General features: G+C 38.5%; 1 protein-coding gene across 3 annotated transcripts in view; it reads left to right on the top strand.

Moving 5' to 3' along the window:
• SHTN1 (shootin 1) overlaps window positions 1–22,580 on the top strand; it is a 115,000-nt gene that overhangs the window by 21,428 nt on the left and 70,992 nt on the right. For all 3 annotated transcript variants that reach the window (XM_040254825.1, XM_040254824.1, XM_040254826.1), the window contains exon 3: window positions 9,376–9,436. In XM_040254825.1, coding sequence (XP_040110759.1) covers window positions 9,376–9,436 — 61 coding nt within the window. The remainder of the gene's footprint in view (window positions 1–9,375; window positions 9,437–22,580) is intronic.

Below are 22,580 nucleotides of genomic sequence, written 5' to 3'. Positions count from 1 at the left end.
CTCCTTTTGCCTTAGTTAATTCAGTGTGGGCAAATTTTGCAGACATGGAAGGGACCAGAAAAATAAACAGCAAGGTTTTTCCTTCCTTATGTCCACATTAAGTTTAACCATCTGTGTTGTCTGGTCGTGAACCTTATCAGTGGGAAGAGACACTGGGTATGATTCCTTTGGGTAGATCTTTTTATACCCTGTTTGGAATCTCCTCTGTTGAGACAAGTGGTGGGATGTGAATTTCCTCAGAACAGGTAGTTGCCGAAGAGACTGTTTTTTTAAGAAGCTACTGCAGGTCATGTACATCCCCTTATCTATCTTATCTGATGCTCCCAGCAACCCTGTGCCAGCTTTGTTTCACAGAAATCAGGACCTCAGGGCTCAGCATGGGCTTCCCTGGTGGCATCGAAGGTAAAGAATCTGCCTGCAATGCAGGAGACCCAGGTTCGGTCCCTGGGTCGGGAAGATTCCCTGGAGAAGGGAATGGCAACCCACTCCAGTATTCTTGCCTGGGAGAATCCCATGGACAGAGGAGCCTGATGGGCTACAGTCCATGGATCACAAAGAGTCAGACATGACTGAGCGAGTAGCACTTTCACAACCTCCTTTTTCAGGGCTTAACAGAGTCTAGATTCAGACATAGGTATCCTGACTACAAATATTCATTTTGAAGCAGGTAAACTTAGAGGAGCTAATTGACTTTTCCCACAAAAGTCTTGGTTTTATTCTTTACTTTTGATTGTTAGCTCAGGAATTTTCCACCAAAAATGATCAGACTCAATACTTTTCTGGATCGTTCTTCTTCACCGTATATTGGTTTGTATTTAAAAACTGAAAGTTAAATGTCAAATCAATCTTACATTAGAAAAATTCTCACGTGTGTGTGTTTCTGTGTGTGTCTGCACATGTGTACCCGCCTGTGCGTGCGTGTGCATAGATTCTGACACAGTGCAACCCAAGGGTCAGAGTAGGAGATTTGGGAGGCTGGGCCAGTGTCTTAACCGTCTTTCCCTTGGCAGTTCTCCTTTTTTAAGAACAGTGTAACATGATCATTTTGTGTTTTTTATCAATTTTTTTGAGGATGGAATCGGGATCTGAGTTGATGAGGAAACCTTATATTGAAAGGAAAACTCTTTGCTGAATGCTTTCTGAGCACAGGGAGGTAAAGAAAAATGTGCGAATATCCCACTCTTAAGTATAAAATGACTCTAATGAGGGATACAGGCAACTTGACAAATGACTGTGATGAATTGTGCTTAGAACATGAACGCACATGTTCTGAGCGATCATATCCAGAATTTGGGAGTAGGATGGGAAAAAGAACAGAGACAAGATTCCTACCCAATTCCAAGCCACAAACCCTTATTATCTCTTAATGCTTGGCTTAAGTATCACTTAAATATTTTTTTTCAAAGTCTTCTGTCTCTCACAAGCAAGATTGTTGCTTCTTTGTAGTGAAACACCTGTATATTTCTTATATATTTATCACATCTTATCAACCAAAATTCATTATAAAAATATTATATAGGGCCCATTATATAGAAATATAATATATATTATATTATATAGGGTTGGATTAGTGTTTTTTGTTTTTTTTTTTTGAGACATCATTAAAGGTGGAGACGATGGAAAGGTTGTTACTTTCCACTATTTTTTGCCTAAGTAGCATTATCAACAATATGTTAGAAACTGGGAAGGCCTATCACATTGATTTCAATAACCCTTCCAAATTATTTTGGGGGTAAAAGAAAAATAGAGGACTGTATATTTTGAAGTCAACCAAATGAAGTTTCACTCTGCTTGTGAAGCAGTTATCATATTTAAATGTGTTAGTCATGCTTCTACAATTGAAGGGCATTCTTTATGACTCATTCAGAATCTTTGTCATAGTCCTTTGTGGTTTTTTCCTATATACGGAGGTGGGGGGATGCTGCAAAGCTTCTTTGAGCTTTTAATGGAATAGCTTTCACATTTCTCCGGGTGGTGGGGGTGTGTGTGGAGTGTGCATAAAAAGAAAGAAATCTGTAGAATAGAAGAATGTCTGCCTTTGAACAGTAAGTATTTATGTTTAATACTATGTTCTGAGATCGAGTTTTGAAATGAATAAATGTTTAAGTGGCTGATTAGAAGTCGTTTGGGTGAGCTACTGTAACCCTGCATCAGGCGGTTCTGTCAGCTTGCCAGGAACAATGAATGAAAAGGGAATGAGACAGACACTTTCCAAGACTTAGGTTTCAAGAAGCAAGATAGATGATAACTGTTTGCATCTTGGCTCAGTTGTCTATTGTTAAAAATTTCTTCATCTTGTGTAAATTTCAGAGGTGAAGGTCCCGAAGTATTTTATTTTTAAGAAATAAATAAAGAAGCCACTCTAAAGAGCAAGATATGCACCCATTATGCTAACTGTTCATGCATAATACATTCACATACATGCAGTTTCTTTAGAACAGAGTGGCAAGTGGTTGTGCCAGAGAAAAAGTAATTACTTAGCAGTTTGAAAGTGAAAATGAGTCTCTTATTAACAGCAATCTATCCAGAAACAAAGAGCAAGGATCTCTGTTCTGATGACATGTGTTTCCATCTACCACACAATACCTAGAATTTGGAGAATGCTGTAAGACAGCTTTAGGGGGCAGCTACTACTTTATTGCCTGTGAAAATTGGAGGGAAAGAACTTTGAATTGGAAGAAAGAACACCAGCACAAGAGAAGGAGAGTGAAAAGAATTCCGTCCTAGTGGGAATGATTTAATTTACTGTGTTCTTTAAAGATAAGCTCAGCTGAGTTCTAGCCAGACTTACAGAGGTAGAACAATAGAATTGGTGATTCTTATTAAAAATGATTTGATGGTTTTTGAACTGCATCACCAAAGATACTAAAACAGGTAGATATGCACAATTCGAATGCTATGCCTTTTTAAACTTTTTAAATATTGTAACTGGACAAAAAAGGAATGAAGTTCAAGAAAAATAAGTAAAAAATGATGTAGGGTTGAGACCTCTTCAGACTCAATGTTGTAGCCTCTGCTGTGTGTTCCTCTAGTGCAGTATTTCTCTGATTATAGCTGTGTTGTTATAAATTGCTCGTTTCATTGTTGATCTTTCTTGGTTGATCATAAGTTTTATGAGAGCACTTTGCCTGATATGTTTCTCACTGTATTTTTTTCCTGCTTAACATAGTGCCTGTATGAATAATTTGTTCAGTACTTGGAGGAAGGAAATAAAGGCTTTCAGTGATTACAGTAGATACCTGCTTAGAAGTCTAATTCAGTCAACCGTAAGGTAGTAGTAGTCTTTGTCCAGATCCTCGGCTCTGTTGTCCTGTGTAGGCAGTGCACGTGTGCACTTCTTGGGCTCCAAACTGGTGTTTCTATAGGCTCACAGCCCTTGGTTAAATTTGTGCATCATAGAGATAAAAATGAATGTTTATGTTAGTGGAAGTTAGACACAATTCAGAACATCAGAGGTTTCCTTGCATAAAACATACACACAGCAAAATATAAAGATATCTTAGCGTCTGAATCAGTTATCTATACTTCTGCTGAGCCCCAGTGAGCAGACATCTTAGTATAAACTGGAGTTGGATGATATGTGAGGCAGAAAGAACAGAGCTACCCATTTTGGTAGGGGAGAAGGGAGTGCCAGTTCACCCTGGAAAGACTTTCCTCTGTAAGTCAGCCTGCCGGTGCTTTGAAATGCTGGTGTAGTTTCCAAAGCCGGGTAGCTGCCTGGATGAGCCTCAAGGAAGAGTTCTGGAAAACAGCCAGGGCTTCTAATATTAAGAGCTTTCAAAACCAGCAAGGCTAACCACCGGCCAATTCGTCACTTCATGAAGAGCCAGAATAGAGACTCTAGAATAGATGTAATGTTACCCAGCTTGCTTCAGCCAGGCAGCAGTCATGCTGCTGGGTTCTACCCCAGCCTTGAGCTGCAGAGAATCGTTGAGCATCATAATTAAGTGATGTGGGCCCAAGAACATCTGTTGCTATTGCAGAGTCTTCATGAGCAATTCTCGCACAAAAAGAAACAGTTTCTGCAATTGGCACAGCTGCGCAAGCAGGAGAGAGGAAGGGGTGGGAGGGATGAGGGGCTTCTGTGGGACATAAAGAGGTAACACCCTTCCAGAGTCTTTGCTCATTTCTTCCTGTTGGTGGAATGAGATAAAGATTACAAGATATATTTCTGGGTTCATCTAAAATGATGAAAAAAGTAGATATTTGGATTTCTGCTTAGTAAACGGATGTATCCTCCATATTTTGCTCAGCTCTGGTTTGGAATAAATAAGTTCCTTTTGTAGCATGTGTAAATCTCTCCCCCCGCACCCCACAGCCCCTTTCAGTATCCATAGCAGATGGTAAATTCTGTGGCTGCCAGTTCTATCATAATATGGTTGCAGAAAATAGAAAGCAACATGAAGACCTCTGATAGAACACAGCTGGTGTGTTGGGAGACCGCTTTGAAGCCGCTGGTGATGACTGTAGAGTTAGTGTGAAAGCATATAGGTGGACTGTAGAAACTCGTTGCTTGAATGTAGGGATAAGACTGTGATTGGTGAGACCTGTTACTAACCAAAGCATGTCTCCCTGGGCCTTAGGAGAGGAGAACTTGGGCATGGGTGGGCAGATTGGCAAACTGGTGGGGAAGTACAAAGCAAACAGGTGCCACATTCATGAAAATGAGAGGAGCATTCCCGAGTCAGCTGGCTAGCACACTCCTAAAGCTAGGTGTTACACTATCTCGTGGGGAAAGGATCTCATAAACTTAGTTGAGAATACAGGAGTCCAGTGCTTGGAACTTGAAACACCAAAAGACAATAAATTCGGTTTACACATTAAGTTGGGACTAGAAACTGTATTAGAATTACTCTTCTTCTTCTTCTTTTTTTTTTAGCAGACGTTAAATTCCCACCAGAAAGCTTTAATGAAAGGATATTCCTTTTCCTTTAGAAAATGGTCCTGTGTGATCCCTCTTATGGAGGGTCTGAGTCAGGATTTAAGTAAATAGCTTTGCTAGTTTAGCACTGTGTACTCATTTTGTGTATGCTAGCCAGAATGGGTTTACCCAAATAGACGGAGGATTTTAAAACTAGAACTTTTAAAAAGTTTCAGTTCTTGATAGACTAACTGCCAAAACTGAACAATAGCTTAATTTTTTTATTTTAAAAATATTTTAAAAGCATAGAAAAGGGCAGAGAATAATATGACACGTATACATGTCACAGAATTAGCTTACTTTTTCAAATTTAAAAGTAAAATGGAAGGTCCCCAGTGTCACCCAACCCTAGACCCTTCCCCTCCCTGGCTTTTAAGAGGCAACTACTTGCATATATTTTATATGTATCCTTCTGTTCCATGTTTTTATATATATACCATATGTATCAGGAAATATACAGATGCAGTGGAAATATATGAAGTACTTTTGTGTGTTTAAGGTATCATTTGATATATATATTCTATAACTCCTTTTACTCAGCGTTATGATTTTTGAGAATCTGGTTTATATTTATTGATAGATGTAAAACATAAAACATTGATACATAAAACATTAGTTCATTCATCTTTATTATAGTGTATGATATGGATATACCAGAGTGTATTGTTATAAATGCAGAACATGTTTGCATAGGTCATCTTGTACACATTACTAGAGATTCTAGTGATAGAATCTAGAAGTATAATTGCTGAGCCATAGGGTATATGCAATTTCAATTTTTTTTCTTGCTGCAAGGCCTGTGGGATCTTAGTTCCCTGACCAGGGATCAAACCCATGCCCATTGTATTGGAAGCATAGAGTCTTAACCACTGAACCACCAGGGAAGTCCTTGCAATTCCAATTTTGCTAGTTTATTTCTAAAGTAGATATGCCATTGACATTTCCACCTGCAGTATGTGAGAGTTTCTGACTCCTGGTACCAGACCTTTTCAGTTTTTGCCAGTCTGTTAGATCAGAAGATCTCATTATTTTAATTTGGTTTTTCCAAATTGTCAGTGGCATCATAATTTTTAGCCACTGACATTTGAAAGTAAAAATATCCAAAGGTATGAAATCCCCAAAAACATATCCCAGATATGTTTATCTGACATTGTAGAATTAAAATATAAAGTTATGTTGTATTTTATATAGTGTAATAGTATTCTCACACAACTAAAATTTTAATTATCATTCTAACAGCTAAAATCACGACATTTTTGACAAAAAAATCTTCCTAAAATGTGTTATACTTCCTGTTTTGTGAAATTCCGTGCTCATAATGAATGTATCTGATGTTGGGGAAGATTGAAAGCAGGAGGAGAAGGGGATGACAGAGGATGAGATGGTTGGATAGCATCACTGACTCAATAGACATGTCTAAACTGGTCCTGAAGGTATTAATGAATTTTTTAAAAACCTAACATTCCACTCATTTTCCAGTGAGTCAGTTTTTCACATCAGGTGGCCAAAATATTGGAGCTTCAGTGTCAGCATCAGTCCTTCCAGTGAATATTCAGAACTGATCTCCTTTAGGATGGACTGGTTGTATCTCCTTGCAGTCCAAGGGACTCTCAAGAGTCTTCTCCAACACCACAGTTCAAGAGCATCAATTCTTTAGCGCTCAGCCTTCTTTATAGTTCAACTCTCACATCCATACATGACTACTGGAAAAACCACAGCTTTGACTAGACGGACCTTTGTTGGCAAGGTAATGTCTCTGCTTTTTAATATGCTGTCTAGATTGGTCATAGCTTTTCTTACAAGGAGCAAGTGTATTTTAATTTCATGGTGGCAGTCACCATCTGCAGTGATTTTGGAGCCCAAGAAAACGAAGTCTGTCATTGTTTCCATGGTTTTCCCATCTATTTGCCATGAAGTGATGGGACCGGATGCTATGATTTTAGTTTTAATTTGCTATACCTTCTTCTATTCAGAATTGTAAGGATACAAGGATGGTTTCTTCTTGAGTGACAGAGGGCATAGGATGTTGAGGAGGAGTTTGTCTCCAGGTAGTGACCACTTCCTATATTCCCCAGGGTTCTGGATAGTTGAAACGACCCAGTTTCAGGAATCTGCCCTGTGCATGAGTGGGGTTTTTACTATGCCAGCAAAATACCTGCTTGAGAAGAGGCACAAATATTCTCTTAAAGAATGAATACATTTTAACTCAAGGATGTTAAATTGGTCTGTTACTGAGGAGATAATAAGCAGGAAGGTGACTCATTATCTTAGAAGGTCTGAGAAAATTGGCCAGATACAAATGGTACAAGTATCATGCTGGTGAGTGGTTATAAATACTATGTGGCCATTAATGCCTTTTTTTCTTCTTATTTTTTTCTTTTAAAAAATATGTTTTCTTTTTTTATTGAACTATAGTTGATTTATAATATTATGTTAGTTTCATGTACAGAGCAGAGTGATTCCGTTATTCTCTCTATGTGTATTCGTTCCCAGTATAGATTATTACAAGATACTGACTATAATTCCCTGTTGTGATTGTTGTGGTTTAGTTGCTGAAGTGGTTTAGTTGCTAAGTCATGTCCGAATCTTTGTGACCTTATGGACTGTAGCCAGCCAGGCTCCTCAGTCCATGGGATTTTTCAGGCAAGAATATTGGAGTGGGTTGTCATTTCCTTCTCCAGAGGATTCTTCCTGACCTAGGGATCGAACTCATGTCGCCTGTGTCTCCTGCATTGCAGGCAAATTCTTTTACCACCGAGCTATCAGGGAAGCCCACAATTCCCTGTGCTAAACAGTAAATCCTTGTTGTTTATCTATTTTATATTTGCTGTGCTGTGCTTAGTCTCTCAGTTGTGTCTGACTCTTTGCCATCCCATGGATTGTAGCCCCCCAGACTCCTTTTCCATGGTGATTTCCCAGGTAACAATACTGGAGTGGGTTGCCATGCCCTCCTCTGGGGGATCTTCTCAACCCAGGGATTGAACCCAGGTCTCTCACATTGCAGGCAGATTCTTTTCCAGTTGAGCTGCGAGGGAACCTATGATATGTATCTGTCTAATCCCAAACTGCTAATTTATCTCCCTCCCTCTCTATTTTGGTAACCATAGTTGTTTGTTTTCTATGTCTGTCTGTTTCTATTTTGTAAACAAATCAATTTTTTGTATTATTTTTTAGATTCCGTGTGTGTGTGTGTGTGTGTGTGTGTGTATGTGTGTGTGTGTTGAGTCACTTCAGTTGTGTCTGACTCTTTGCGACCCTATGGACTGTAGCTTGCCAGCCTCCTCTGTCCATGGGATTCTCCAGGCAAGAATACTGGAGTGGATTGTCATGCCCTCCTCCAGGGGATTTTCCTGACCCAGGGATCAAACATGTGTCTCTTATGTCTCCTGCATTGGCAGGCAGGCTCTTTACCACTAGTGGCCCCTGGGAAGCCCTGATTCCACATATAAGTGATATATTTATCTCTGACTGACTTAGTATGGTAGTCTCTAGGTCCATCCATACTGCTGCAGTGGCACTGTTTCTTTTTTATGGGTGAGATATTCTCTTACTGTGGATATATCCAGAGGTATGAACCACCCCCCCCCAAAAGGATATCCCAGATGTGTTTATCTGACATGGTAGAATTCAAATGTAAAGTGCTATATTCGCATGGTCATATATGTATCAGTTCAGTCCCTCAGTTGTGTCTGACTCCTTACAACCCCATGGACTGCAGTACCCAGGCTTCATATCCAACTACAGCTCCTGGAGCTTGCTCAGACTCATCTCTATCGAATTGGTGATTCCATCCAACCATTTCATCCTTAGTCATAACCTTCTCCTCCTGCCTTCAATCTTGCCCAGCATCAAGGTCTTTTCCAATGAGTCAGTTCTTTGCATCAGTTGGCCAAAGTTTTGGAGCTTTAGCATCAGCATCAGTCCTTCCAATGAATATTCAGGACTGATTTCCTTTAGAATGGACTGGTTTGATCTCCTTGCAGTCCAAGGGAGTCTCAAGAGTTTCCAACACCACAGTTCAAAAGCATCAATTCTTCGGTGCTGAGTTTTCGTTATGGTCCCACTCTCACATCCATACATGACTACTGGAAGAACCATAGCTTTGACTGGACAGACCTTTGTTGGCAAACTAATATCTTTGCTTTTTGATATACTGTCTAGGGTTGTCATAGCTTATATATATATATATATATCTCACATACCTTCTACATCCATTCATCTATTGATGGACACTTAAGGTTGCTTCCTTAACTATTATGCATAGTGCTGCTGTTAACACTGAGGTGCATGGATCTTTTTGAATTAGAGTTTTCGTCTTTTCTGGATATATCATTAATGCTTGTTAAAGATTTTTAATTTCTGTTCTTTTCCTAAAACTGTTTATAAATTTACCCTTTCTTGTCTTTCCAAACTTATGATACAAACTTAACATTTTTGTTTTGTTTTCGTTTCAGTGTGACAAAATTAGGCAAGAACGAGATGAAGCAGTTAAAAAACTGGAGGAATTTCAGAAAAGTATGTAAGCATTTTGGTGGAATTGTTCAAACACATACAGCTGTGCTTTGGGGTTATGTGGGTAGGCATGTACTCTGTGTTTAGTTGCTGATGCAATGGGCAGCCAAGAAAGGAAGAATTGTCTTCCCATTTGCCAAAAATATGCTCTGGCATTATTGTGATTTTTAAAGAAATGGATTGATAATGAGCGTTATCATTTCATAAGTATATTATTTATACATACATAAAGTACAGTTTGTACTTGTTATGAAAATTTTTACTATGCAGACCAGTTAAAAGAGAGCAAAAATTGTTACTTTGACTCTGATAAAAGCCAACATTAGTGTATTATAGTCTTTCTTTCCTGCTCTTTTATCTGTGAAATATATCAACAAAAAATGCAGTCATGCTTTGCACTCAATCTTGCAACCTACTCTTTTCAGTAAATAGTATATCATGGTCATCTTTGCATGTTAGTAGAGAAATATATCAGTTTTTAGTGTTACCCATAGTATTCTATCATAAGATAGTACTGTAATTTATTTAAACAGTTCTTCAGTGATAGATGTATTATTTCTGATTTTTAGGAATTATCTGTAATGCCATGATAAGAATTCTAATTCATACATCTTTACAATGGTCTGATTAGTTCCTTAGGTTAATTCATAGAAAGGGAATTCTAGGTTTACAGAACTTACACATTTTAGGAATTTGAATGGTTGAAATAGCTCTTTCACCAAGGAAAGTGATAGTCTCACAAAAGGTATAATTTCTTAATTTTTGCTGTTATTTTTTTATGTGATGTAAATCTGTTATTACTTTATCCCCTAAAATAGAGCAAATCTGATCATGCTCAGAAGGTTCAGGAGGAAATATGTCACAGGAAAGCCAGACTTTAGCTGGGAAAGTGACCCTCCCACTTGGAAGCAAGGCCTCTCCATGCTTCTCAGATGCCACATTAGTCAGGTTGTTTGATTATATCATAAAGGGTTGACTTGGTAACTACACTACAAAACATTTCAACATTTATTCTTGCTGGAGGTAAAGCAGCTATAAAAATGCAGCAGGATAGTTAAATTTCAGTAGCTAGTTTATTTCAGGTGTCTGGCTGTAACAAGGAAAACCTAAAGGGGATATTGTTGATAATAACCTGTCTTTGGTGGCCAGTATGCTATGACTGGCTTATTGTCATAGTATGCCATAGGTGAAAATATTCTTTTTTATCTGTGAATGTGTGGATGGCAGTTGTTTAGGACTTTCTCCTTCCCTAATAGAGGATTAATGGGAATTTCTTACACTCAAACTGACACTGAGTTACAGCTGAAAGAGTTATACCATTGACATTTTTGAAAGTTAATGTATTTGAATTAGTTGTTGATATTGGGTTGGCCTACTGTGTGCAGTGGGAATAGTTCAAATTCTTATGATTGGAATTATCATAAAATGTTTTGGTCCAGGTAGGTAGTAGAGATTTTACCTTTTGTATTATGCAAAAATGGAAGCAAATTTCTACCAAATCGACTTACCTTTTTTCCTTTGAAGAAATTTTAAATACTATCTTTTAAAAAACTTTTTATTTTACACTTTATTTCATTTTTATTGTGTTGGAGTATAACTGATTAACAGTTGTGATAGATTCAGGTGAACAGCAAAGGGACACAACCATATATATATGTGTGTGTGTGTGTGTCCATTCTCCCCCAACTCCCCTTGTATCCAGGCTGCCACATAACATTGAACAGAGTTCCACATGCTATACAGTAGGTCCTTGTTGATCGTTCATTTAAATATAGCAGTGTGTACATGTCCATCCCAAACTCCCTAAGTATCCCCCCCGACCGGCAAAGCTCCTTGTCTAAGTCTGTGAGAGTCTGTTTTTGTTTTGTAAGTAAGTTCATTTGTATCTTTTTTTTATAGACAAAGAAGGAAAGATATTGTACGACATCCTTATTTTTTTAATATAAATTTATTTATTTTAGTTGGAGGCTAATTACTTTACAATATTGTCTTGGTTTTGCCACACATTGACATGAATCCACCACGGGTGTTCATGTGTTCCCCATCCTGAACCCCCCTCCCACCTCGCTCCCCATCCCATCCCTCTGGGTCATCCCAGTGCACCAGCCCTGAGCACCCTGTCTCATGCATCAAATCTGGACTGGCGATTTGTTTCACATATGATAATATACATGTTTTAATGCCATTCTCCCAAATCATCCCACCCTCGCCTTCTCCCACAGAGTTCAAAAGACTGTTCTATACATCTGTGTCTTTTTTGCTGTCTCGCATACAGGGTTATCATTACCATCGTTTTAAATTCCATATATATGCGTTATTATACTGTATTGGTGTTTTTCTTTCTGGCTTACTTCACTCTGTATAATAGGCTCCAGTTTCATCCACCTTATTAGAACTGATTCAAATGTATTCTTTTTAATGGTTGAGTAATACTCCATTGTGTATATGTACCACAGCTTTCTTATCCATTTGTCTGCTGAAGGATATCTAGGTTGCTTCCATGTTCTGGCTGTTGTAAACAGTCCTGCAATGAACATTGGGGTACATGTGTCTCTTTCAATTCTGGTTTCCTCAGTGTGTGAGCCCAATAGTCGGATTGCTGGGGCGAATAGCAGTTCTATTTACAGTTTTAAAAGAAATCGCCACACTGTTCTCCATAGTGGCTGTACTAGTTTGCATTCCCACCAACAGTGTAAGAGGGTTCCCTTTTCTCCACACCTTCTCCAGCATTTATTGCTTATGAACTTTTGGATAGCAGCCATTCTGACTGGTGTGAAATGGTACCTCACTGTGGTTTTGATTTGCATTTCTCTGATAATGAGTGATGTTGAGCATCTTTTCATGTGTTTGTTAGCCATCTGTATGTCTTCTTTGGAGAATGTCTGTTTAGTTCTTTGGCCCATTTTTTGATTGGGTCATTTATTTTTCTGGACTTGAGCTGCAGGAGCTACTTGTATATTTTTGAGATTAATTCTTTGTCAGTTGCTTCATTTGCTATTATTTTCTCCCATTCTGAAGTCTGTCTTTTCACCTTGCTTAGAGTTTCCTTGGTTGTGCAGAAGGTTTTAATTTTAATTAGGTCCCATTTGTTTATTTTTGCTTTTATTTCCATTACTCTGGTAGGTGGTTCATAGAGGATCCTGCTGTGATTTATGTCAGAAAGTGTTTTGCCTATGTTTTCCTCTAGGAGTTTTCTAGTTTCTGGTCTTACATTTAGATCTTTAATCCGTTTCGAGTTTATTTTTGTGTATGGTGTTAGAAAGTGTTCTAGTTTCATTCTTTTACAAGTGGTTGACCAGTTTTCCCAGCACCACTTATTAAAGAGATTGTCTTTTCTCCATTGTATATTCTTGCCCCCTTTGTCAAAGATAAGGTGTCCATAGGTGTGTGGATTTATCTCTGGGCTTTCTATTTTGTTCCATTGATCTATATTTCTATCTTTGTGCCAGTACCATACTGTCTTGATGACTGTAGCTTTGTAGTAGAGCCTGAAATCAGGCAGTTTGATTCCTCCAGTTCCATTCTTCTTTCTCAAGATTGCTTTGGCTATGCGAGGTTTTTTGTATTTCCATACAAATTGTGAAATTATTTGTTCTAGCTCTGTGAAAAATACCATTGGTAGCTTGATAGGGATTGCATTGACTCTGTAGATTGCTTTGGGTAGTATACTCATTTTCACTATATTGATTCTACCAATCCATGAATGCAGTATATTTCTCCATCTATTAGTGTCCTCTTTTATTTCTTTCATCAGTGTTTTATAGTTTTCTATATAAAGACCTTTTGTTTCTTTAGGTAGATATATTCCTAAGTATTTTATTCTTTTTGTTGCAATGGTGAATGGAATTGTTTCCTTAATTTCTCTTTGTATCTTCCAATTATTAGTGTATAGGAATGCAAGGGATTTCTGTGTGTTGATTTTATATCCTGCAACTTTACTGTATTCATTGATTAGCTCTAGTAATTTTCTGATGGAGTCTTGAGGGTTTTCTATGTAGAGGATCATGTCATCTGCAAACAGTGAGAGTTTTACTTCTTCTTTTCCAATCTGGATTCCTTTTATTTCCTTTTCTGCTCTGATTGCTGTGGCCAAAACTATGTTGAATAGTAGTGGTGAGAGTGAGCACCCTTGTCTTGTTCCTGACTTTAGGGGAAATGCTTTCAATTTTTCACCATTGAGGATAATGTTTGCTGTGGGTTTGTCATATATAGCTTTTATTATGTTGAGGTATGTTCCTTCTATTCCTGCTTTCTGGAGGGTTTTTACCATAAATGGATGTTGAATTTTGTCAAAGGCTTTCTCTGCATCTATTGAAATGATCGTATGGTTTTTATTTTTCAACTTGTTAATGTGGTGTGTTACATTGATTGATTTGCAGATATTGAAGAATCCTTGCATCCTTGGGATAAAGCCCACTTGGGTCATGATGTATGATCTTTTTAATATGTTGTTGGATTCTCTTTGTTAGAATTTTGTTAAGGATTTTTGCATCTATGTTCATCAGTGATATTGGCCTATAGTTTTCTTTTTTTGTGGCATCTTTGTCAGGTTTTGGTATTAGGGTGATGGTGGCCTCATAGAATGAGTTTGGAAATTTACCTTCCTTTGCAATTTTTTGGAAGAGTTTGAGTAGAATAGGTGTTAGCTCTTCTCTGAATTTTTGGTAAAATTCAGCTGTGAAGCCGTCTGGTCCTGGGCTTTTGTTTGCTGGAAGATTTCTGATTGCAGTTTCAATTTCCATGCTTGTGATGGGTCTGTTAAGATTTTCTGTTTCTTCCTGGTTCAGTTTTGGAAAGTTGTACTTTGCTAAGAATTTGTCCATTTCTTCCAAGTTGTCCATTTTATTGGCAATAGTTGCTGATAGTCTCTTATGATTCCTTTGTATTTCTGTGTTGTCTGTTGTGATCTCTCCATTTTCATTTCTAATTTTATTGATTTGATTTTTCTCCCTTTGTTTCTTGATGAGACTGGCTAATGGTTTATCAATTTTATTTATCTTCTCAAAGAACCAGCTTTTGGCTTTGTTGATTTTTGCTATGGTCTCTTTTGTTTCTTTTGCATTTATTTCTGCCCTAATTTTCAAGATTTCTTTCCTTCTGCTAACCCTGGGGTTCTTCATTTCTTCCTTTTCTAGTTGCTTTAGGTGTAGAGTTAGGTTATTTATTTGACTTTTTTCTTGTTTCTTGAGGTATGCCTGTATTGCTGTGAACCTTCCCCTTAGCAGTGCTTTTACAGTGTCCCACAGGTTTGGGGTTGTTGTGTTTTCATTTTCATTCATTTCTATGCATATTTTGATTTCTTTTTTGATTTCTTCTGTGATTTGTTGGTTATTTAGCAGTGTGTTTTTCAGCCTCCATATGTTGGAATTTTTAATAGTTTTTCTCCTGTAATTGAGATCTAATCTTATTGCAGTGTGGTTAGAAAAGATGCTTGGAATGATTTCAATTTTTTTGAATTTACCAAGGCTAGATTTATGGCTCTGGATGTGATCTGTCCTGGAGAAGGTTCCGTGTGTGCTTGAGAAAAAGGTGAAATTCATTGTTTTGTGGTGAAATGTCCTATAGATATCAATTGGGTCTAACTGGTCTATTGTATCATTTAAAGTTTGTGTTTCCTTGTTAATTTTCTGTTTAGTTGAACTATCCATAGGTGTGAGTGGGGTATTAAAGTCTCCCACTATTATTGTATTATTGTTAATGTCCCCTTTCATACTTGTTAGCATTTGTCTTACATATTGCGGTACTCCTATGTTGGGTGCATATATATTTATAATTGTTATATCTTCTTCTTGGATTGATCCTTTGATCATTATGTAGTGTCCTTTGTCTCTTTTCACAGCCTTTGTTTTAAAGTCTATTTTGTCTGATATGAGTATTGCTACTCCTGCTTACTTTTTTTTTTTTTTTTTACAATTCTGTATTGGTTTTGCCATACATTGACATGAATCCCCACGGGTGTACATGCATTCCCAAACCTGAACCCCTCCCACCCCCCCCTCCCCACAACATCTCTCTGGGTCATCCCCGCGTACCAGCCCCAAGCGTGCCATATCCTGCATCGGACATAGACTGGCAATTCGATTCTTACATGATATTATACATGTTTCAATACCATTCTCCCAAGTCATCTCACCCTCTCCCTCTCCCACTGAGTCCAAAAGTCCGTTATACACATCTGTGTCTTTTTTGCTGTCCTGCATACAGGGTCATCATTGCCATCTTTCTAAATTCCATATATATGCATTAGTATACTGTATTGGTGTTTTTCTTCCTGGCTTACTTCCCTCTGTATAATTGGCTCCAGTTTCATCCACCTCATTAGAACTGATTCAAATGTATTCTTTTTAACGGCTGAGTAATACTCCATTGTGTATATGTACCACAGCTTTCTTATCCATTCATCTGCTGATGGACATCTAGGTTGTTTCCATGTCCTGGCTATTATAAACAATGCTGCGATGAACATTGGGGTACATGTGTCTCTTTCAATTCTGGTTTCCTCAGTGTGTATGCCCAGTAGTGGGATTGCTGGGTTATAAGGTAGTTCTATTTGCAATTTTTTAAGGAATCTCCACACTGTTCTCCATAGTGGCTGTACTAGTTTGCATTCCCACTGACAGTGTAGGAGGGTTCCCTTCTCTCCACACCCTCTCCAGCATTTATTGCTTGCAGATTTTTGGATTGCAGACATTCTGACTGGTGTGAAGTGGTACCTCATTGTGGTTTTCATTTGCATTTCTCTAATAATGAGTGATGTTGAGCATCTTTTCATGTGTTTGTTAGCCATCCATATGTCTTCTTTGGAGAAATGTCTATTTAGTTCTTTGGCCCATTTTTTGATTGGGTCGTTTATTTTTCTGGAATTGAGTTTCAGGAGTTGCTTGTATATTTTTGAGATTAGTTGTTTGTCAGTTGCTTCATTTGCTATTATTTTCTCCCATTTGGAAGGCTGTCTTTTCACTTTGCTTATATTTTCCTTTGTTGTGCAGAAGCTTTTAATTTTAATTAGGTCCCATTGGTTTATTTTTGCTTTTATTTCCAGAATTCTGGGAGGTGGATCATAGAGGATCCTGCTGTGGTTTATGTTGGAGAGTGTTTTGTCTATGTTCTCCTCTAGGAGTTTTATAGTTTCTGGTCTTACATTTAGATCTTTAATCCATTTTGAGTTTATCTTTGTGTGTGGTGTTAGAAAGTGATCTAGTTTCATTCTTTTACAAGTGGTTGACCAGTTTTCCCAGCACCACTTGTTAAAGAGATTGTCTTTACTCCATTGTATATTCTTGCCCCCTTTGTCAAAGATAAGGTGTCCATATGTGTGTGGATTTATCTCTGGGCTTTCTATTTTGTTCCATTGATCTATATTTCTGTCTTTGTGCCAATACCATACTGTCTTGATGACTGTGGCTTTGTAGTAGAGCCTGAAGTCAGGCAGGTTGATTCCTCCAGTTCCATTCTTCTTTCTCAAGATTGCTTTGGCTATTCGTGGTTTTTTGTATTTCCATACAAATCTTGAAATTATTTGTTCTAGTTCTGTGAAAAATATTGCTGGAAGCTTGATAGGGATTGCATTGAATTTGTAAATTGCTTTGGGTAGTATACTCATTTTCACTATATTGATTCTTCCGATCCATGAGCATGGTATATTTCTCCATCTATTAGTGTCCTCTTTGATTTCTTTCATCAGTGTTTTATAGGCCACCATCACCCTAGTACCAAAACCTGACAAAGATACTACAAAAAAAGAAAACTACAGGCCAATATCACTGATGAACATAGATGCAAAAATCCTCAACAAAATTCTAGCAATCAGAATCCAACAACACATTAAAAAGATTGTACAGCATGACCAAGTGGGTTTTATCCCAGGGATGCAAGGATTCTTCAACATCCGCAAATCAATCAATGTAATTCACCACATTAACAAATTGAAAAATAAAAGCCATATGATTATCTCAATAGATGCAGAGAAGGCCTTTGACAAAATTCAACATCCATTTATGATAAAAACTCTCCAGAAAGCAGGAATAGAAGGAACATACCTCAACATAATAAAAGCTATATATGACAAACCCACCGCAAACATTATCCTCAATGGTGAAAAATTGAAAGCATTTCCCCTAAAGTCAGGAACAAGACAAGGGTGCCCACTTTCACCACTACTATTCAACATAGTTCTGGAAGTTTTAGCCACAGCAATCAGAGCAGAAAAAGAAATAAAAGGAATCCAAATTGGAAAAGAAGAAGTAAAACTCTCACTGTTTGCAGATGACATGATCCTCTACATAGAAAATCCTAAAGACTCTACCAGAAAATTACTAGAGCTAATTAATGAATATAGTAAAGTTGCAGGATATAAAATCAACACACAGAAATCCCTTGCATTCCTATACACTAATAATGAGAAAGTAGAAAAAGAAATTAAGGAAACAATTTCATTCACCATTGCAACAAAAAGAATAAAATACTTAGGAATATATCTCCCTAAAGAAACTAAAGACCTATATTTGGAAAACTATAAAACACTGATGAAAGAAATCAAAGAGGACACTAATAGATGGAGAAATATATCCTGCTTACTTTTGATCTCTATTTGAGTGAAATATCTTTTTCCAGCACTTCACTTTCAGTCTGTATGTGTCCCTTGTTTCTAGGTGGGTCTCTTGTAGACAGCATATATAGGGCTCTTGTTTTGTATTCATTCAGCCAGTCTTTGTCTTTTGGTTGGGGCATTCAACCCATTTACATTTAAGGTAATTATTGATAAGCATGATCCTATTGCCATTTACTTTATTGTTTTGGGTTTGAGTTTATACACCCTTTCTGTGTTTTCTGTCTAGAGAAGATCCTTTAGCATTTGTTGGAGGGCTGGTTTGGGGGTGCTGAATTCTCTCAGCTTTTGCTTGTCTGTAAAGCTTTTGATTTCTCCTTCATATTTGAATGAGATCCTTGCTGGGTACAGTAATCTGGGCTGTAAGTTATTTTCTTTCATCACTTTAAGTATGTCCTGCCATTCCCTCCTGGCCTGAAGAGTTTCTGTTGAAAGATCAGCTGTTATCTTATGGGAATCCCCTTGTATGTTATTTGTTGTTTTTCCCTTGCTGCTTTTAATATTTGTTCTTTGTACTTGATCTTTGTTAATTTGATTAATATGTGTCTTGGGGTATTTCGCCTTGGGTTTATCCTGTTTGGGACTTTCTGGGTTTCTTGGACTTGGGTGATTATTTCCTTCCCCATTTTAGGGAAGTTTTCAACTATTATCTCCTCAAATATTTTCTCATAGTCTTTCTTTTTGTCTAGTTCTTCTGGGACTCCTATGATTCGAATGTTGGAGCATTTAACATTGTCCCAGAGGTCTCTGAGATTGTCTTCATTTCTTTTAATCCGTTTTTCTTTTTTCCTGTTTCATTTATTTCTACCATTCTATCTTCTACCTCACTAATCCTATCTTCTGCCTCCGTTATTCTACTGTTGGTTCCCTCCAGAGTGTTTTTGATCTCATTTATTGCACTATTCATTATATATTGACTCTTTTTTATTTCTTCTAGGTCCTTGTTAAACCTTTCTTGCATCTTCTTCATCCTTGTCTCCAGGCTATTTATCTGTAACTCCATTTTGTTTTCAAGATTTTAGATCATTTTCACTATCATTATTCAGAATTCTTTATCAGGTAGATTCCCTGTCTCTTCCTCTTTTGTTTGGTTTGATGGGCATTTATCCTGTTCCTTTACCTGTTGGGTATTCCTCTGTCTCTTCATCTTGTTTATATTGCTGTGTTTGGGGTGGCCTTTCCGTATTCTGGCAGTTTGTGGTTCCTCTTTATTGTGGAGTTTCCTCGCTGTGGGTGGGGTTGTATGGGTGACTTGTCAAGGTTTCCTGGTTAGGGAAGCTTGTGTCAGTGTTCTGATGGGTGGAGCTGGATTTCTTCTCTCTGGAGTGTCATGAAGTGTCCAGTAATGAGTTATGAGATGTCAGTGGGTTTGGAGTGACTTTGGGCAGCCTGTATACTGAAGCTCAGGGCTATGTTCCTGTGTTGCTGGAGAATTTGCGTGGTGTGTCTTGCTCTGGAACTTGTTGGCCCTTGGGTGGTGCTTGGTTTCAGTGTAGGTATGGAGGCATTTGATGAGCTCCTATCAATTAATGTTCCCTGGAGTCAGGAGTTCTCTGGTGTTCTCAGGGTTTAGACTTAAGCCTCCTAACTCTGGTTTTCAGTCTTATTCTTACAGTAGCCTCAAGACTTCTCCATCTCCTTTCGAAGACAATAGGCTGCTTTTCTGGGTGCCTGATGTCCTCTGCCAGCATTCAGAAGTTGTTTTGTGGAATTTACTCAGTGTTCAAATGTTCTTTTGATGAATTTGTGGGGGAGAAAAGTGGTCTCCCTGTCCTATTCCTCCGCCATCTTAGGATCGCCCCTATGACATCCTTATATGTAGAATCTAAAAAGAAAATAATTACCTTTAGAATAACATATAAACTTTGCTTTCATCTACCATTTCTCTTTTCCCTTTCTCTTCCTCTAAATATCTTTGATAGTTAAAAAAATTCTCATTTCTCTTTATGAACAACTCAGAGCCTGAAATAATTCACCTTTATTATTGTATTCATTCAGTTTTCACCTTTACTGCATCAGCCTAGTTTAAGTTTGGATGGCAGGGAGACAGAGTATTGACTCTTCACTCAGTCTGAAAAGAACAGAAAATGAAAACTAAGAAAACTTTTATCTGTTAAAAAACTGTGCCTGAGATAAATGGTTCATGACTTTAGAACAGAGGGTGGCAATTCAGATTTGGAAGGGAATGAGGCAGTTTTCACCAGTGAAAAGCACGATTTGCTGTGAATCCCTGTATACGCCGAGCAATTAATTTCTGCACTGCTGCTGCTGCTGCTAAGTCGCTTCTGTTGTGTCTGACTCTGTGCAACCCCATAGACGGCACCCCACCAGGCTCCCCCGTCCCTGGGATTCTCCAGGCAAGAACACTGGAGTGGGTTGCCATTTCCTTCTGCAATGCATGAAAGTGAAAGTGAAGTCGCTCAGTAGTGTCCGACCCTCAGCGATCCCATGGACTGCAGCCTTCCAGGCTCCTCCGTCCATGGGATTTTCCAGGCAGGAGTACTGGAGTGGGGAGCCATTGCCTTCTCTGAATTTCTGTACTAGTAAAAGTGAAATAAATGACCATACCTTGTAGGCTGTTTGAGGATTAAATGAGATAACCCATGAAAAAAGTGCTGAACAGTGCTTGGCACTGCACTCTACAAATACTAGTTGTTGTTGCTACCACCATCATCTCATTTACTGTGCCATCCAGGGCTTGACTGCCCTTCAGTAGTGAGTTCATATCATTTACCCTCCATGAATTAGTTTTGGGACACAATCTCCACATTTGGACAGCACCAGGGGAAGTTTTCTTTTGGTACCAAATTGAAATCTGCCTCCCTGTAATATTTCCCTTCTAGCTCTAGTTCTCTTACTGTAGGAAGAACAGCCAAAAGAGGGTGAGAAAAAGCTTTGTTATACTGTCAGGATCAACTCTTCCTAGGCTGGCATACTTTTCCTAGCTGGTTTTGCCCATATTTCCCTGTGATTCTTGGCCCTCTGCCAGCTCTTCCTGAGTCTATCTCTTATCTTTCTGGACAAAGTATACCACTGCTGAGCAAAGCCATGTTCCCTGGAAAGACAGATAGAAGTAAAAGTGAAGTTCTTTCATGTCTTTTAGGCCACTCAGCATTAGATCCTTTGCTCTCTTTTAGGGCCTACTAATTTTCCCACATACCTGCTAGCTTTCATGATTGTTTTCTCACTACATGAAAACCTTTCTAAGTAATCCAGTACTGCAGGAGAATTTATGGTATGTTTGCCACGTATACATTAGAGATATCCTGCATCTAAAGATTGCTGAGAATGGGCTGAATGGAGAGGAATTTTGCTCAGGAAGCAGCACCCTGGGTGGGGTGGCACTTTTAAATATGAGCAATTAGAAAAGAACATAGAAAATTGGAGTCCTCTAGACATAGCTTTGGAGAAGGAAATGGCAACCCACTCCAGTACTCTTGCCTGGAAAACCCCATGGGCAGAGGAGCCTGATAGGCTGCAATCCATGGGGTCGCTACGAGTCGGACATGACTGAGCGACTTCACTTTCAGTTTTCACTTTCCTGCATTGGAGAAGGAAATGGCAACCCACTCTAGTGTTCTTGCCTGGAGAATCCCAGGGACGGAGAAGCCTGGTGGGCTGCTGTCTATGGGGTCGCACAGAGTTGGACACGACTGAAGCGACTTAGCAGCAGCAGCAGCAGACCTAGCTTTGGCTGGCCTTTACCAGTTAGAACTCTGTAATCTGGGATATGTTCCTTAACTTCTCCAGGCCTCGGTGTTCTCAAATACGAAAACTGCTCTAGTAATGCCTGCCTCGTAAGATTGTTGTGAGGATCTTTGAGCAGACACATGTGAAGGGCTCAGCACACAATAGCCACATTGTTGGCCCAATAAACGGTGAGAGTGGTTGTTTCCTAAGCCATTCTGTGCTACAGGGAGCATTCCTATGAAAGGGGTGTTCACATGTGAACCTAGGTCTGAGACAGTTTTTCAGTCATCAGACACACACAGACATGAATACCTACTTTGTACATAGCATTGTGCTGGGTGTAAGAGAGTCAGCCATGAATGAAGAATTTTTCTGCCCTGATGCTCACTCAGTGGAAGACAAAGCAAATTAAAAGAACCCCAGTGCCCCTACAGTGTGATACATTCTATGATGGCAAGTATATGAGAATGTTTTGGGGTCAGAGAACAGGAGAGACAGACTTTGCTAATTCGACTAGACTGCTAGAGGCAGCAGTTGATACTCTTTCAGGTTATACTTCTGAATTCTCAGAGTCATTAAGAAAAACGTTTATTATGAAAGTGTCAAGCTTGTACAAAAGTAAAAAACATATAATGAACCGCCCCCGCGATGTACCTACCACACAGCTTCAAAAGTTGTAAGTTTGTGTCCAGTCTTGCCTTCTTCTGTACATTCATACACCTGTTCTCACTGACCTCAGATTATTTTGAAACTAATTCCAGTCATCATATCGTTTGATCTGTAAATATTTCAGTATGTATTTCTAAAGTACTGCTGCTGCTGCCGCTACTGCTAAGTCGCTTCACTTGT

The sequence above is a fragment of the Oryx dammah genome, unplaced genomic scaffold (genome assembly GCF_014754425.2).
Source record: "Oryx dammah isolate SB20612 unplaced genomic scaffold, SCBI_Odam_1.1 HiC_scaffold_14, whole genome shotgun sequence".
NCBI classification, from domain to species: domain Eukaryota; kingdom Metazoa; phylum Chordata; class Mammalia; order Artiodactyla; family Bovidae; genus Oryx; species Oryx dammah.
This window is presented reverse-complemented; position numbering and strand designations above follow the sequence as displayed.